The sequence below is a fragment of the Alosa alosa genome, chromosome 10 (genome assembly GCF_017589495.1).
Source record: "Alosa alosa isolate M-15738 ecotype Scorff River chromosome 10, AALO_Geno_1.1, whole genome shotgun sequence".
Taxonomy (NCBI): Eukaryota; Metazoa; Chordata; class Actinopteri; order Clupeiformes; family Clupeidae; genus Alosa; species Alosa alosa.
The window spans coordinates 29,159,843-29,174,793 of NC_063198.1; the positions used below are offsets into that span (position 1 = coordinate 29,159,843).

Sequence of the window (14,951 nt, forward strand, 5' to 3'; positions counted from 1 at the left end):
AATAAGATCAGCCCAATCAGATGCTTTGCCAAGCCCCCCCCCCCTCTCTCACACACACACACACCTGCTCGAGGAGCCCTCTATTCTCCTGCAGATCCTCTCATCCAGCCATCAGCCGCTCCTCATCTCCTCTGCTCTCTCTATCTCTCTGGGAGCCCTGTGTTGTTTGCCTTCTCTGAGTCCATCTTTCTGCCTCCATCCATCCATCTCTCTCTCTCTCTCTCTCTCTCTCTCTCTCTGTCGTTACTGTTACCCCAGTGTCGGAACCATGAGTCTGCGTAAGAAGCGCTTCAGCTCCAGCTCGGTGCGGAGCAGCACTGGGAAGCTGGGGGGCTACGCTGGGACCGGCTTCAGCGGGGCGTCTCTGGGCGCTGCCCCGTCCTCCTACCTGGGCTCTCCCATCAGCTCCGTGTCCGTCAACAAGAACCTGCTGGCCCCTCTCAAACTGGAGCTCGACCCCAACATCCAGGCTGTGCGCAACCTGGAGAAGGAGCAGATCAAGTCCCTCAACAACCGCTTTGCCTCCTTCATTGACAAAGTAAGGCTGTCGCACACACCCTTTACACTCAGACACTGTATGGAACCTTAAGTAACTTTGAATAATACCCTGAAAGATATTATTACAGTACGCATGATTGTCTCTAAATATCTCTAAATAAAATAGGTCATTGTCAATGTACCACCCCCCCTTTGAGAGAAAGAAACTTTTTTAACATTATTATTAGCAAGATCTATTTTTCTTAAGTGCATCCGTGTCTATTTAAAGATGGCTGATGTTGCATGCCATTGCACATCTCATAAACAAGCTGAGCCTGAAAGCCCAAGGCTCACAAAGGTGCTATTGTGCAACTCTCACTACACGTAGTCAAAAGCCTGTCTCTCAACAGGTGTGCAGGCATGTAGGATGTTCAGATGAGTTCAGGATGGAAAATAAACACTCTCTTAATCTGCCACCCTCTTACCACAGTGGGATTTTGTTGTGGTATAGTTTGAAACCCTCAATCTCTTCATTAGAGTGTAGTGTTTGCGACAGTGGGTGATTGACACAGCACAACCAGCAGGGGGCGTCGGTATGGGCTGGGGTCCAGGCTTGGGACCAGGCAGGCACAGGCTGCTGTAGGAGGGGGATCGGTTGACAGCCCGTGCCCCAGTTCTCGGTCCCTTGCGCTGTAACCTGATGAGAGGGCCAGGTCGGTCCCCAGAGCGCCCTGAACAGGGCTTTTGTGTCAGGGCAGGCCTGGGACAATGGCAACCCAATCCGCTGGCCTCCAGCCCCAAGCACAGTCACAGTCTCAGGAGCTCTCATCACAACCAGGCTCCTGTTAGTGCCCTCTCCTCCCTCCCTTCCTGCCCTCCTTCTCTCTCTCTCTATCTCTCTCTCTCTTCTCCTTACTCTATATCTCTCTTTCCCTTTCTTGATTCCCCCCCTTCCCTCTCACTTTCCCACTTTATCTCTCTCTCTCTCTCTCCTCCATCCTCCATCTCTCTCTCTCTCTCTCTCTCTATCCCTCCATTGCTCCCATGCACAACATTGCAGCACACAGCTGATACTGTTTAAAGCCCCCTGGCTTGTACAGGTGGGGAGAGAAAAACATGAGAACGAGAGAGAGACTTAGAGCAAGAGAGAGAGAGAAAGAGATGAAAGACAGAGGGCGCTGTGCTTTTTTCTTTCTTGCTGCTTGTTGTTGCGGTTGATCTTAGAGTGATGCCATGGAGATGTTGCATAAAACTACAAATAAATCTGTCAAATGAATGAATGGAATGCTGGGTGTGTGGTTAACTTTTGCCAATGTTACAACAAATTTGCAGCAATGGAATATGCAAATTAGGTTTGTCACCAGAAGTTTGCCATTATTAGCTAAGTTTGCTGGCAAATCACTGGCAAACACATCCATGCTGGAATGCTTAGACAGGGTCAACAAAGGTGACCTGATTATCACAACATTAGATTATGTTGGACAGATACTGTATATCTCTGTGAGACAGATACACTTTAGATTATATTGGACAGATAGATAAGCAGATAACACAGACTGGTTGGGTGATTTTCGATGCAGATAACATCTTCACCATGCTGAATGCAAACTGTGATCTCTGAGGTAGTTGCTCATTAAAGGTCTCCAAAGGCTTCCAGGCATCACATTCCACTCAATACTGTTGAGTTATTAAAAGATTATCATGAAGTAAGTTACCAAACAGGTCGGAGGGGAAGTCTGTCTCTGATACAATCATTTGGGATGACAGTCAAACACTATTACTGAATTCAACCAAAGATATTTTGCATTTAGATGGATGACACTCTAAACAAGAACCCATAGGGTCTGTCTGAAGTCAGAGTAAAACCAGACTTATGATGACTTCTTCATTCCCCTGTATCAGGCATGGTGGTGCAGTGGTGGTGTGGCTGTTGCTGCTGAAGTCTGTCTTGCTTCAGATTAAAGGGCCTGCCATGTACCAGTCGCTTTGCTCTTACTTTAACTTTATCTACCCTCTCTATCTCTCTATCTAATGCTTTGCTCCTCATTTACATTCATACCTGTCTCACCTTTTCCATCTCCACCTCTTTGTCCCTCAGGTGCGCTACCTGGAGCAGCAGAACAAGATGCTGGAGACCAAGTGGGAGCTGCTGGATGGACAGAGGCCCGAGCGCTCCAACGTTGAGCCCATGTTCGAGGCCTACATGGCCAACCTGCGCCGGCAGCTGGACGTGGTCAACCACGACAAGATCAAGCTGGATGGAGAACTGAGGAACATGCAGAGCCTGGTGGAGGACTTCAAGCACAAGTGGGTGGCCAATCGAACAAACCGGCACTCTATCACTGCAGCCATACACTTAGCTCATAGACATATCCTGTTAAAATGAAAAGGAATTAAGCTATTTGGATTAGAATGTTTTTTTCTCCAATAATTTAATACATATTTAAGTCCCAGTTAGTAAACTGTTGCCCTAAATTCTCCCTTTTGTCCTGGATTTCTTCCTTCTAAAGTGAGTAACCATGAATGTACTTTTACTCTAACATGTAAAGAACTTTTGCCTCAACTTTCCCATTGACACTGAAAGTAAGAGGATACTAAGAGTGCCCTAAGGAGCTGTTCAAATAGGCCCCAAGTAAGAGCCCGCCTACACCCATCCTCTCAGGGCATGAAACTCAGTGGAGGTCCCCTCTGCATGGCTCATTCTCACAGATTCTCAAGCCTGAGGGGGACAGGCATGTAATGTTTTACTGAATGTAAACAGAACTGGCCACACAAGACAAGTCTGCATAAGCCTGGGGGAAGAGAAACCTTTTCCTGAATGTAAAATGGCATGATGGGACTATGTGGTCACACAAGCTTTAATGAATGACCCCTTTTGTTCCCTCTGACATAGGTACGAGGAGGAGATCAACAAGAGGAACAATCTAGAGAACGACTTTGTGATCCTGAAAAAGGTGAGAGAGAGAGAGAGAGAGAACAGTATCTCCTGTGAGCCTAGGAAACAATAACAGCATTACCTCACACAGGCAACAGCCAGGTAAGCATTAGTAAAGGGCATCAGGGGAAAAAAATAAAAAGGGAGAGAAAAAATGGCCACTGAACAGGAACTTAGAGCAAAGAGGAGTGTGAGAGAAGGCCCCACCTCTATACACTCACTTGTAATAGATTTGTCTGCAGGTATCACTTCTCCTCTCACAAAGATGGGTGGGGACACTGAATATGGATTACAAGCATGATACATTACACCCACTGGAGACTGTCACTTTAACTCATACACCTCTGTAGAATAGGTCACTGGGTGTCCTGGTAACCCAACCAACTGGGAATATGCCATACAGGATCTTTTCAGAAGATGCGCTGCACACCTTTAATTTATACCAAATAGGGGGAGCTGAGGTGTAAGTTCCGGATCATAATCGGGTCCAAGCACCCACAGGGACTCGTGGTCATTTCCCAAAAACACACTTAAAAAAAGGAATAAATTATGTCAACTACACCACTAGGCAGTTGATAAATGAGGAAATAGTCTCACAAAGGGAATCATTGCAATCGTTTGCAGTCCTGACATTTAATTATTATTCCCATTCAATTCCTTAATTACTCCTTTAAGCACTTCTACACTATTCATAATACTACAATATAAATATTATCTTCCTAATAAGACATTTAGGGAACATTTACTAGATTATTTAGTTTGTAATGAATCAGGTAGTGTAAAGTGAATCACTACCCTGTGCCTTTGATCAGGATGTGGACTCTGCCTACCTGGTGAAGGCTGATCTGGAGGATAAAGTAGGAGCTCTCACAGACGAGATCAACTTCCTACGCAGCATCTATGAGGAGGTGAATTTTACACACACACACACACACAGTCACACACACACAGTCACACACACACACACACACACACAGCTAGAATCAGATGAACTCACTGTGGTCGCCTTTGCCTCAGGAGTTGCGTGAGCTTCAGGCCAGCCTGAGGGAGACCTCGGTCGTCGTGCAGATGGACAACTCCCGCCACCTCGACATGGACGGCATTGTGGCCGAGGTCAAGTCCCAGTATGAGGACATCGCAGCCCGGAGTCGAGATGAGGCCGAGTCCTGGTACAAGAGTAAGGTGAGAGCTGTTTTACGTACAGTAAGACCCATGGAACCGCATAGAGTTTACAAACTGTCATCAAACATTGCATCTGCGGATGTACATACTGCAATTTTGAGTCCATTTTCTATTGCTGTGTACTCAACCTTAATAAATGGTTTAGTTTTTGGTTTTCGAGAGACACACACACACACACACACTCAGATGTTCCTGTGATGATTCTGTGATGCTGAATTGTGTCTTCTGCAAATGTGGTCCTTCTAAACTACAAGTGTTGATATCTGTTTTCAGGTGGACATGATGTCCAAACAAGCCCAGCAGTATGGAGATGATCTGCGTAACACTAAGGGAGAGATCGCTGAGCTGAACCGTGTTATCGGACGTGTACGAAGTGAGATTGAGACTGTCAAAGGCCAGGTAAGGACTCTGCCTTCTCATACACAGTATAGCATTGTAGGCATAATAGCAGTATATAATAGGCCTAAAGGTGAAAAAAGAAATCATATTTATATGTGATTAGAATGTTGCCAATTAAAGGTTCCATTTGATACTGTCATAATGAACGCAAGCAACCAAATTGAATGGCAGTTATTGTAAGTTCTAGATCTTCACAGTAGAATTCTGGAATGAATAAAAATATTTTACTCCTCAAAAGATGTGTAGGCTATATTCATCACCCATTCATTTTTTATGTCAAGTCCTACCAGAACATCTAATAAGTTTCTGACCCTTGGTCATCTCAGTCCCATCCCCAAAACACCTCCAACAGTCATGCAAGTCATGTCCCATAGGAGGCTGGGTAAATGAATACCAGCTATTACAGTTTCCTGATGATAGCCCTGACACTGCCCTCTCACTGCCCTCTCTACTAGCGTGCCAACCTGGAGAACCAGATAGCGGAGGCAGAGGAACGAGGCGAGCTGGCTGTGAGGGATGCCAAGGGACGCATCAGAGACCTGGAGGACGCCCTGCAGCGCGCCAAGCAGGACATGGCACTCCAGGTGCGCGAGTACCAGGAGCTCATGAACGTCAAGCTGGCGATGGACATCGAGATTGCCACCTACAGGAAGCTGCTGGAAGGAGAGGAGAGCAGGTGAGCATGTTTTCCCATGCCTGAAACAATCACTGAAAATATAAACCAAGATAGCATTTGAAGAGTTTGGTTCCAAAACGATAAGTCACGTTGTTTAATTAAGTATTTCAGGTAATATCAATACAATTGCAGTTCTGTTTTAATTCATTAAAGATGAATCAAATAAAAATACCCAATCACATTTCCACTGAAATTACTTGAAAAAAAAAAATGATTTCTGAAAATTCATTGATATGGAGGATATAGCGTTTTGGAACCAAACTCTTAATTTGTACACGGCATAGAAATATTCATGGGTTTCATCTGGTCCCTTTACACAGGTGTATTAATTAAGCCCCATGCAGTCTGCATTCATAATCTAGGTGCTTGATTTTATACACCTGTGGAAAGGGACCTGATGAAACCCATGAATAAACAACAGCTAGAAAGCAGTAAACACACAGGCCCAGCATTAGGCTACTGAAGGAAAAGAAGGCAGCATACTCATTTGAAGTGCTCATGTTACACTATCAGGTTTACACTAACATCTTTATCACTTTAGCTGTTGACAGAATAGTGAGCCACAGATTTCCCTCTGGAATGAAGGAAGGACATGTTTTGTCGTCAATGTCTGGAGACACAAATTCATTTCTGCCTCTCGTTATCTGCAGAATTGGCCACAATCCTATCCTGAGCATCCATTCTTTCCCCAACACAAATCACAGTGAGTATGACACTGTCTGTGCCTGTGGTGGTGCAACAGACTTATGTTTTAATTCTATCAGGTGTAAAGATGTCAAAAAATTCATAGTTGAATTTGTATTGCTGTTAACATTTCTTGTTCCCATCAGATGCCAAAGCTGTGAATGGAAGCAGCTCTTCAACTCCAAAACTCCTGATTAAGACCACGGAACATCGCGACCTCACCAGATACACCAGCTACTGATGTCGCCACTTCAGCACACAGACACCCACTGTGGTCCTGCCCCTGCAGTCCCTCTCGGGAAACCCTTCCTCTTGGCCTCCTCAATCCCAGCATCCTCTGAGCTAGACTGCGATCATTCACCTCAGATTCTTTATATGGCAGTTTTGACAGTCTGCTGCTATGGTTTGGCGTAAATAGAAAACATGCATATATTATACAGCCCCATGGATACTTATTTCAGACCACTGATCAGCAATGGTGTATTGAATGGTAAAATAAATGTTCTGTAGTTGTCACCATAGTGACCAGTGGTATAGGATGCGTTATGGTGCTGGGAGGATCTGTTCTTATCTTAAATGCCTTTACTGCAGCTTGTGCTATTGACATCTATGTTCTGTAACCTGACTAACAGAATGGCCTGTAGGAGTTTTATTGGCCCATCTTTCTCCAACTTTTATGGCAAAAGGCTGAAGATACCAAATCTATATGACTAATTTCATTTGTGAGTTCAATAAATATATCTGAAAAGCATATTACTTTTTTGTTATTCTGTTGAAATTACTGAAACACGTCCAAAGTATTAGTTTCAGTTTAGCAGAAATGGGATCCAGTTATTTCGCTCAACCACTGAGACCATCCACACTATTCTGTTTCTCATTCACTTGAACAGTCAGTCCCACACCAACACCAACACAGAGCGCCTTGGCTAATTGTCCATTGCAGAGCTCCTCAGAAAAGGTCAAACTGAGCCAAGATTCTTTCGGCACCGAGGTTCTAGAACAGTGGTCCCCAAACTTTTTCTTCCGAGGGCCAGCTCACTATGCCTGGCTCTAAGAGAGGGCCTTAGTTGAATATTCCATTACATTTAATCATAGGCTACTGCAATTTAATACCATTGTTAGCTGTGTTTATGTTGCCATCATGCCATATCAGTGTAAAAGTATAGCTCACATGAAATAATACTAATAAAAAGACCCTGAACTCTGTTTCTTTGCATACATAGCTCAAGTTGTGAACAAGCAATATCCTACAAATAATTTAAAGTTATCAAACTATAGAAGTTTTATGAAGTGCTGGCAAAAACATCTGAAATGACCATTCTAACTTTCACTCACCTGAAGAGAACTTTGTGAACTCTGTATGAACATTTGAACGATTTAATAAAAAATAGAAATAATTATCCCAGAAAGTCCCAGAAATATGACTTGAATAGAAGTTAGTTAGTTATTAACAATTAATTGATAAACTTTTAGAATACTTTGAGCACTGATGCAGTCAGCATAGGCCTCTTTGGCCTACATTTCATTCCGTTTTCGATGGCAAATGCGAAACAGCGCCAAAACAACCACCAGTGGACAAAAAAGAGTATGACATGTCTACTGTTAAGACTCGCCATAGAGAATGAATGGGGGAAATTATGGAGGTTATAGTTTGACGATGTCATACTCCCATGCAGGCCAGATGCTATATACCACGGACATGTTTTGGGGGGCCACTTAAAATGAGGTGGCGGGCCATAGTTTGGGGACCACTGTTCTAGAATGTTCCCTGAGTGTTGGACAAAGCAAAAGAGCCCTGTTCACCAAATCTATTCGGATGCAAACTCAACACAGCACTGGAAGGAGAGTAAAAATATCAATATATCTATATTTTAATGGTTTTTATATATATATATATATATCAATATTTTAAAGGTTTAATCAAAAGTATCAAAGTGTCATATTTAAGGTCCAGTATGTTAAGTCCCACAATTATTCCCCAAATCCTCCCCTTTTCATGCTTCATAATTCCAAAGCTAAAACACATGGGCTAATACTTTACCAATCTCCTCCAGTGACTTGGCATTACCCCCACATCCTGTTTTGGCCCACAGGATTGAAGGAGCTGAAGAAACCCAAGACATGCCTTTCTGCATCACCTGTGTGTGGAGGCTTTGTCTGTGCTATCCCATATCCTCTGGGAGTAATCTCAGGGAGAGGGGAGCGTTGTGTTGCCACGCAGGGTGTGGTGGGAAGGAGCCAGCATCTGATTTCCCCTGGCCCAGATCTTACTCCTGTGTGTGTGTGTGTGCGTGTGTGTGTGAATGAAAGTACTGCGGAGCAGGGCTTGATAGCTCACACAGAAAGACGTTCAAAAAATTACTGATTAAAGATCAGATAAATAAACAATAATATGAAACAAAGACACTAACAAAGAAGACATTTCAAGCTCACTGACTACTGTTAATTTAATTTGATATATTAATGTATCTAGATTTTTTAAAAAAGCATGACAGTAATAGACACAGATAGTGACAAACAGTATAGCAGTGCCTGGGTCTGTGCATAAAATGTAAACTAAGCTTTTTCTTGACACCTTGCCACAATTAGTATAGTACCATGCAAAGGTTGTGAGAAATTTGTGAGAAAATGCTGTAATGTGAGGATGCTTTCAAAACAGAGACTTCAATAGTCAGATAGACAAATCAATAGTTTATGCACAGTGCATTAAAACAATAAAAAAACTAAGATTCAAATCCAATATTTGATGTGAACTGTGAACTTGCCACAGTTCTTCTGTGGATTTACCAGTCTAAATTATTTCTGTCTGTTTCTTCATGTAATCCCAAATTAGACCAATTTCTGCCAGTTCTGTGTGATGGTTATTTATCTATCAATCTAAAATGTGATCTGTTACTTTACTTTCCTTTCCTTCTTCAATGGTATTTCTCACTGGAAGACTTCACGGTCTTCAGATTGAATTTGGATAGTTCTTAGTAATGCCAGAAACTAAGATGGCAAAGAACTTTCCATTCTCCAGTGGTACCAACAAAAAAAATAAAAATAATAATGAACCTCTTATTCCAACTAATAATTAGTGGTCATTAAATCGACATTCTTACAAAAAATGTCAATCTTTTCTTAGTTTTCAGTCCCTTGTGATTTAAAACAAGGTATTTTGACAGGACAGGACCATACACTGTATAAAGGACACCTTTATTTATGGTTCTTCATATTGACAGAGCCTCTGCAGGGGTGTGTTTCCCAAAACCATAGTTGCTAATTAAGTTAGCAACTTTGTTGGTTGCAATGCAAATTCCCATTTCCAACCAACTAAGTTCCTAACAGGTTAGCAACTATGGTTTTGGGAAACATACCCCAGAGCCGTATATGGCTGTTGATACTTACATCATACTGCCACCTTTTGGTTAGTTTGTTAAATTACATTTTTACTAAATGGAGCTAAACCAATTCCATAGGTCATGTAAAAAAACATATGTATGCACTGTAAATATATCTAAATTGTTAAATCTGTTAATGAGCTAATAATGATGTCTTCGCTGAGACATTCTTCTTGTCCTGTCATAAGCTCTTGTTTTCCCTCTGTGCGTTTTCTGAAGAGAAGCAGCTTTCGATCCCAGCTAGTGCTCCCAAAGCTCTGCACCAGCTCCATGCCACAGTTCCTCTCCAGGTGTTCCCGTGCGTTCTCCGCCATGTCGCCGCGGATCTCCAACGTCTTGAAGTGCTCGAAGTCGGCACGGCCCAGCTTACGCAGTCTGCGGGCGGCGGAGCGGTAGCACTTCCATGGCTGCGCCTCCAGCAGCAGGTGGTCGCTGACCGCGGCCAGACGTGATAGAAATCCCAGCAGCCCCGCGTCTCCATGGTTGAGGTGCACCCACATGGTAACCGCCAGACACGCGATCAGGTGGAATGTGCGGCGGCCGAATGTCCGCAGGTAGGCGTCCAGCTGAGTGCGGCTGGCCTCGTCCTGCGTGATGTCCAGGGGAATGAAGGAGATGTTTCCAGGGAAAGGGTTGGTGCTCTGAGCCCGCTCTATCAGCGTCTCATCCAGGTCAAAGCCAAGCAGGTGAAGCCTTCCCTCTGTTCCAGGCCCTGCTGATGGGCTCTCCTGCTGAAGATGCTTATATAACGCCACACTTAAGTCCTGCAGATACACATAGAAAACGTTCAAAGCAGTGAACTTGACATGTTCAGAAAAAATATGGAGAAGAGAGATACATTTTACTTCCATGAGTGGAACGTCATACAGATTTGGGGTCCCAAATGAGGTGGAATTAAAACTTGACTTGACACAGATGATCGTTTTGAGCAGTGACATATACTTGAACATTTTGTCACGTCTGTTGCATAGACAAATGTTAGGTCATATCTTCAGTGGACATAAGCAGTCGACAAAATAAATATTTCTGGCACATATGGAACGTCATATTTTACGGCGCTCAAGAAATGTCACTGAAAGGCTTTATTTGTATATTAGGAGAATGTGTGTGCGTTTTACTAAATAATGTGCTCATTTTACTAAATTTTGTTCTCATTTTACAAGATTATTGTGTGCACAATTTAGTAAATCTTGCACTTGTTTTAGTACAATTAACACACAATTCAGTTAACGAGCCCACAATTTAGGAACATGAGCACACAAATCTTGCAATGACACCTCTGGGGTTCCGTAGCATTTACTATTTAGGCCAGGGCTGCACAATTTGGGGCCTGTTTTTTTTTTGTGGCCCACACTCTGGTCAGAATTTCATTGTCAAAGTTCTATCGACTCAAAAACTGGTTGCAGTTCACTATCTGGCCACAGTTTAACATTGTTTTATATGGGGCGGTAGGGGGGCGCTTCTGTCAGCGCAGATCCATAGTCGTGATGATGACAAGGGTGAGGAAGGCTGAGGAGAAGCGAGTCAGGGGCGCCTGCAGGAATGAATGCTATGGTATGCACACCCATCTAGTTTTGTTCTAGTTTACCATTGTGTATGGCTTTAAACGGTGTGTGAGCTTTAACATTAGAAACATTCATTCAGTATAATTCAGCTGTAATGCTAACGTTTTGACACCAGTTTGCCTACCTGGGGGCAGCTGTGGCCTACTGGTTAGTGCTTCGGCTTGTAGCCGGAGGGTTGCCGGTTCGAACCCCGACCAGTAGGCACGGCTGAAGTGCCCTTGAGCAAGGCACCTAACCCCTCACTGCTCCCAGAGCGCTGTTGTTGTTGCAGGCAGCTCACTGTGCCGGGATTAGTGTGTGCTTCACCTCACTGTGTAGAGTGTGTTTCACTAGTTCACGGATTGGGATAAATGACCCTCACAGGATCAAAAGAGTATATATACTTATACTTACTATACCTTGTTCAAACACCTTGTGCCTACCTTGTTCTTGCCCATCTGAAATAACTCTAGCTTTGCTGCATCCTTTCTGTTTTCATTGTTTACAAAAACGTTTTATATCCATGATGGCCTTGAAGTCTTGAGTCATTTTTGGCCCTTGACCCCCACATACACACATCTCAGACCTCCTTTCCCCCTACTCTAATGTTAGGTCCCTTAGATCGGCCACGCAGCGGTTACTGATGGAGCTAAATGCCAATCTCAAGCACAGGGGCTACCGTGCCCCCAAACTGGAACAGCATCCCTACCCCCGAATCCAACCTCCGTGCTTGAATTTCCCCTGGGGATCAATAAAGTAGCTATCTATCTAGCTATCTATCTCTATCTACCTCCATCAGATTCGCCCCTTCAGCTGACTCTTTTAAATCCCAGCTCAAAACATACCTTTTCTCTCTAGCGTTTCCCGATTTATCTTGACCGGAGCCCTGCTTGTACTGTTGTCTCTATCTTGTACTCTGTCTCTATCGTGTATTTGTATGGTCTGCTTTATGATGTGTTTTTGTATGGTCTGCCTCTGTTTTATTTGTTATATGTTAGCTTCCCACCGGTCTCTGTAAAGCGGTTGATGCAAGTCATGTTTACAGTTTTTTTTCAGTCGCTAACAAGCGTTTGTCCAACCAGTTGTCACATTTTCAAAACTCTAAATACAAATAGCACAACATCTGTCTTTTGTGGCCATACCATTCACACATTTCATGTCGTTTTCACACGATATGCAGTCAGTGAACACATTTCCACAATGCTTACATTTTCTTAACAGACAAGCTATACCTCCCAACAAACTTATGTATTGTTTTTGCAGTATTTACAAATGATAACACACAACATCCCACAATAGCAAAAACAATATTCCAAACCTTAGATACAGTATAAAAACCTCTGCTTCTGCAATGATATCAGTTCAAAAACAATATATCTCAGCTGATAATAAACAAACAATTGAATAATTGAGACACAACTGATTTATGTTGGGTAAATTGGGCCAACCACAGCTGATTCCAGTCTGGCTTAGACTCAGTGGCATGGGTTATTTTTTTCTATTACATTGACACTTCTACAGTAAAAGAAGGACTTTGAGGAGTGCTGTTTTTAGAAACTGAAACAGAAAAAGACAAACACTGTAATGTCTGGACGAGGAAGAGTAAGAGCAAGGGGCCCATAAGAGCAGGTCCAGTGAGAGATTTGTGCTACTTTGATTGACTGCATGTACCTTGTGAAGTGAAAACAAGAGTTATTCTTTGACAGAATAATTTCATTTTGCAGTGTTTTGATTAAGTTAGTGTGTGCAGAGAAAGATGTGTTAGTAATATATTTAACAAAATGTGTTTGAGAAGAAAATTATCCATTTAGCCAATTGTGTTTTTGTAGGTGTGCGTCAGTGTTAAGAGTTTAGAAAAAGTATCTGAAGTATGGGTAAGCGCTTGTTAGCGATTGATAAAAAACTGTAAATGTGCTATATAAATTAATCTGATTGATTGATTGATTGGTTGGTTGATTGACTATGTTCCACTTATGTTTTGGCTATTACCACACAACCCTAAATCTATATGCCTACTAGTCAAGTGTCATTGTTTCTTCACCAGATGTCCATAAAGCGTAAACTAACGTGAAGGTACTCACTCCTGAGTTGCATCCTACGTCCAATATCACAACTGTTTCACTGGCACTATATCCGAGATCCTGGAGCAGGTTAGGGGGTATTAGGCTCAGACGGTTTTCTGGTGGATTAAACGTATAATAGTTCATAAAGTTCCCATAAGGTGCAGCTCCAGGATCTTCATTTTCAGACGAGACATCTTTCACTTGACAACACACATGGGTCTCCATTTCTGTCCACCGCTGAAATAAGTCCGTATGGATGGCTGACTTTCACAAGAAAAGAGTCCTACACACTCATAAAGAGAAAATATAAAATTAGTCAGTTGTAATGGAGATTATCTCTACTGAGTTGGACTTTTCTGTTTTTTCTTGAAAAAACGATACGAGTTTTGTCTATTCCTTTATGAACAAAACGACACGAGTTTCTCATTTCAGAAACGAACCAACGCTTATCTTTTTGTCCCTTCGCGAGGCACGTACATATGGTGCGCAGATCTTTCTATCGCGCAGATGCGGTAGTAAGACTTTACAAAACATCACACCAACGCTGACATTGAGAGGGCTGCAGATATCTATATCGACGTTGTCTTTAGAAAGGTAAAACATGTTAACTAATTAATTTAATTAAATTTGCCAACAATTACTGAAGTTATACTACAACTACAATCAGGGGAAGGGACGGTGCTTGACGTTTGCGAACAAGATATTCTTAGCAAGTTCTATCCTGGTAGCATGGCTCAGTGACATCAAGTGTTAAGAGTTGGCAAGTCGACGTGAATGATTTATTCCAGTTATGAGAACTCGTGAGATTCTTCGATAGCCCGATAACTTGATAACGTTAGTCATTGCCTATTTTATAATGAAACCTTGGCCAGCTCAGTCCACTGAAATGGCAAGCAGACAGCAACATGTAATGTTAACGTTTTATGTTTTAAAAGATCTCGTGACTAACAAGAAATTGGACATAACATCACGATAAAGTTTAGGATGTGCATGTCATTGCGGTTCTGACAGACTAAACTGGACTGTAGCAGAAAGAATGGACTTGACTCTTCAAAACGTGTTTATTTATCTCCTCTCAGGCATTCACCATGCTATCAGCAAAACGCATCGCAGATGCAGGATACAGGGTGTTCTCCGGCTCCATGATGCTGTTAACATTATACGGAGGATACCTATGCACCGTGCGAGCACAGCGCTTTTTGGAGAAACAGAAACAAATTGAAGCCGCGGCGCAGGATCAGACAGAGCCAGAGTTAAAGGACTGACGGACATTCCTACTTCAAATGGATGTCATTCCAGGAGAGTGAACTCTATATTTCTACGCATGGTCATCGCAATCATGTTGCTATGTTGTGGCCTAAGGGAGGAAGAACTCACCTCAAGACTAGTCTTTCTTTATTGCATGCTAAGATGTGACCCTTGTTTTAGGCCAGGCTGTGATCGGATGCTATTCATAATTTTGAGTGATTGTGGAATATATTAAACATGGTTCCATGTCTCCTGTAAGTCATTGGTTGGTTACTCTGGGTCTTCATCTAAATCCATGTCACAAAACTAATCCAGAAATATCTGGACTTGAGTTTAGTTCAACAGAGGGAGGTGATGCAAGAA

General features: G+C 42.8%; 3 protein-coding genes across 4 annotated transcripts; 2 read left to right on the plus strand and 1 right to left on the minus strand.

Annotated features, from left to right (window-relative positions):
• The first annotated feature begins 103 nt into the window (after positions 1–103).
• si:dkey-222f2.1 (keratin, type II cytoskeletal 8) lies at positions 104–7,104 on the plus strand. Its single transcript, XM_048254252.1, has 9 exons — positions 104–538; positions 2,576–2,784; positions 3,371–3,431; positions 4,225–4,320; positions 4,430–4,594; positions 4,868–4,993; positions 5,449–5,669; positions 6,320–6,372; positions 6,500–7,104. Exons 1-9 carry the CDS (start codon positions 269–271, stop codon positions 6,592–6,594), a joined length of 1,296 nt encoding a protein of 431 aa, XP_048110209.1. The 5' UTR covers positions 104–268; the 3' UTR covers positions 6,595–7,104.
• A 2,425-nt stretch (positions 7,105–9,529) lies between these two features.
• Positions 9,530–13,770, minus strand: LOC125301621 (pre-miRNA 5'-monophosphate methyltransferase). Its single transcript, XM_048254253.1, has 2 exons — positions 13,359–13,770; positions 9,530–10,497 (listed from the first exon to the last, which is right to left on the minus strand). Exons 1-2 carry the CDS (start codon positions 13,563–13,565, stop codon positions 9,850–9,852), a joined length of 855 nt encoding a protein of 284 aa, XP_048110210.1. The 5' UTR covers positions 13,566–13,770; the 3' UTR covers positions 9,530–9,849.
• Positions 13,771–13,827: 57 nt separating this feature from the next.
• Positions 13,828–14,846, plus strand: LOC125301624 (cytochrome c oxidase assembly protein COX14 homolog). 2 transcript variants are annotated; one of them, XM_048254255.1, is made up of 2 exons: positions 13,828–13,934; positions 14,420–14,846. In XM_048254255.1, exon 2 carries the CDS (start codon positions 14,429–14,431, stop codon positions 14,603–14,605), a length of 177 nt encoding a protein of 58 aa, XP_048110212.1. In that variant the 5' UTR covers positions 13,828–13,934; positions 14,420–14,428; the 3' UTR covers positions 14,606–14,846. The 2 variants fall into 2 exon arrangements, with proteins under 2 accessions (XP_048110212.1, XP_048110213.1); XM_048254256.1 differs by lacking the exon at positions 13,828–13,934 and adding an exon at positions 13,959–14,128.
• Positions 14,847–14,951: the final 105 nt, after the last annotated feature.

Coding starts and splice junctions, on each gene's coding strand:
- si:dkey-222f2.1 (XM_048254252.1), top strand. CDS start 269: ATGAGTCTGCGTAAGAAGCGCTTCAGCTCCAGCTCGGTGCGGAGCAGC. Junction 4,595..4,867: donor AGTCCTGGTACAAGAGTAAG/GTGAGAGCTGTT, acceptor ATCTGTTTTCAG/GTGGACATGATGTCCAAACA. Junction 5,670..6,319: donor CTGGAAGGAGAGGAGAGCAG/GTGAGCATGTTT, acceptor CGTTATCTGCAG/AATTGGCCACAATCCTATCC.
- LOC125301621 (XM_048254253.1), bottom strand. CDS start 13,565: ATGGAGACCCATGTGTGTTGTCAAGTGAAAGATGTCTCGTCTGAAAAT. Junction 10,498..13,358: donor ACGTAGGATGCAACTCAGGA/GTGAGTACCTTC, acceptor GTGTATCTGCAG/GACTTAAGTGTGGCGTTATA.
- LOC125301624 (XM_048254255.1), top strand. CDS start 14,429: ATGCTATCAGCAAAACGCATCGCAGATGCAGGATACAGGGTGTTCTCC.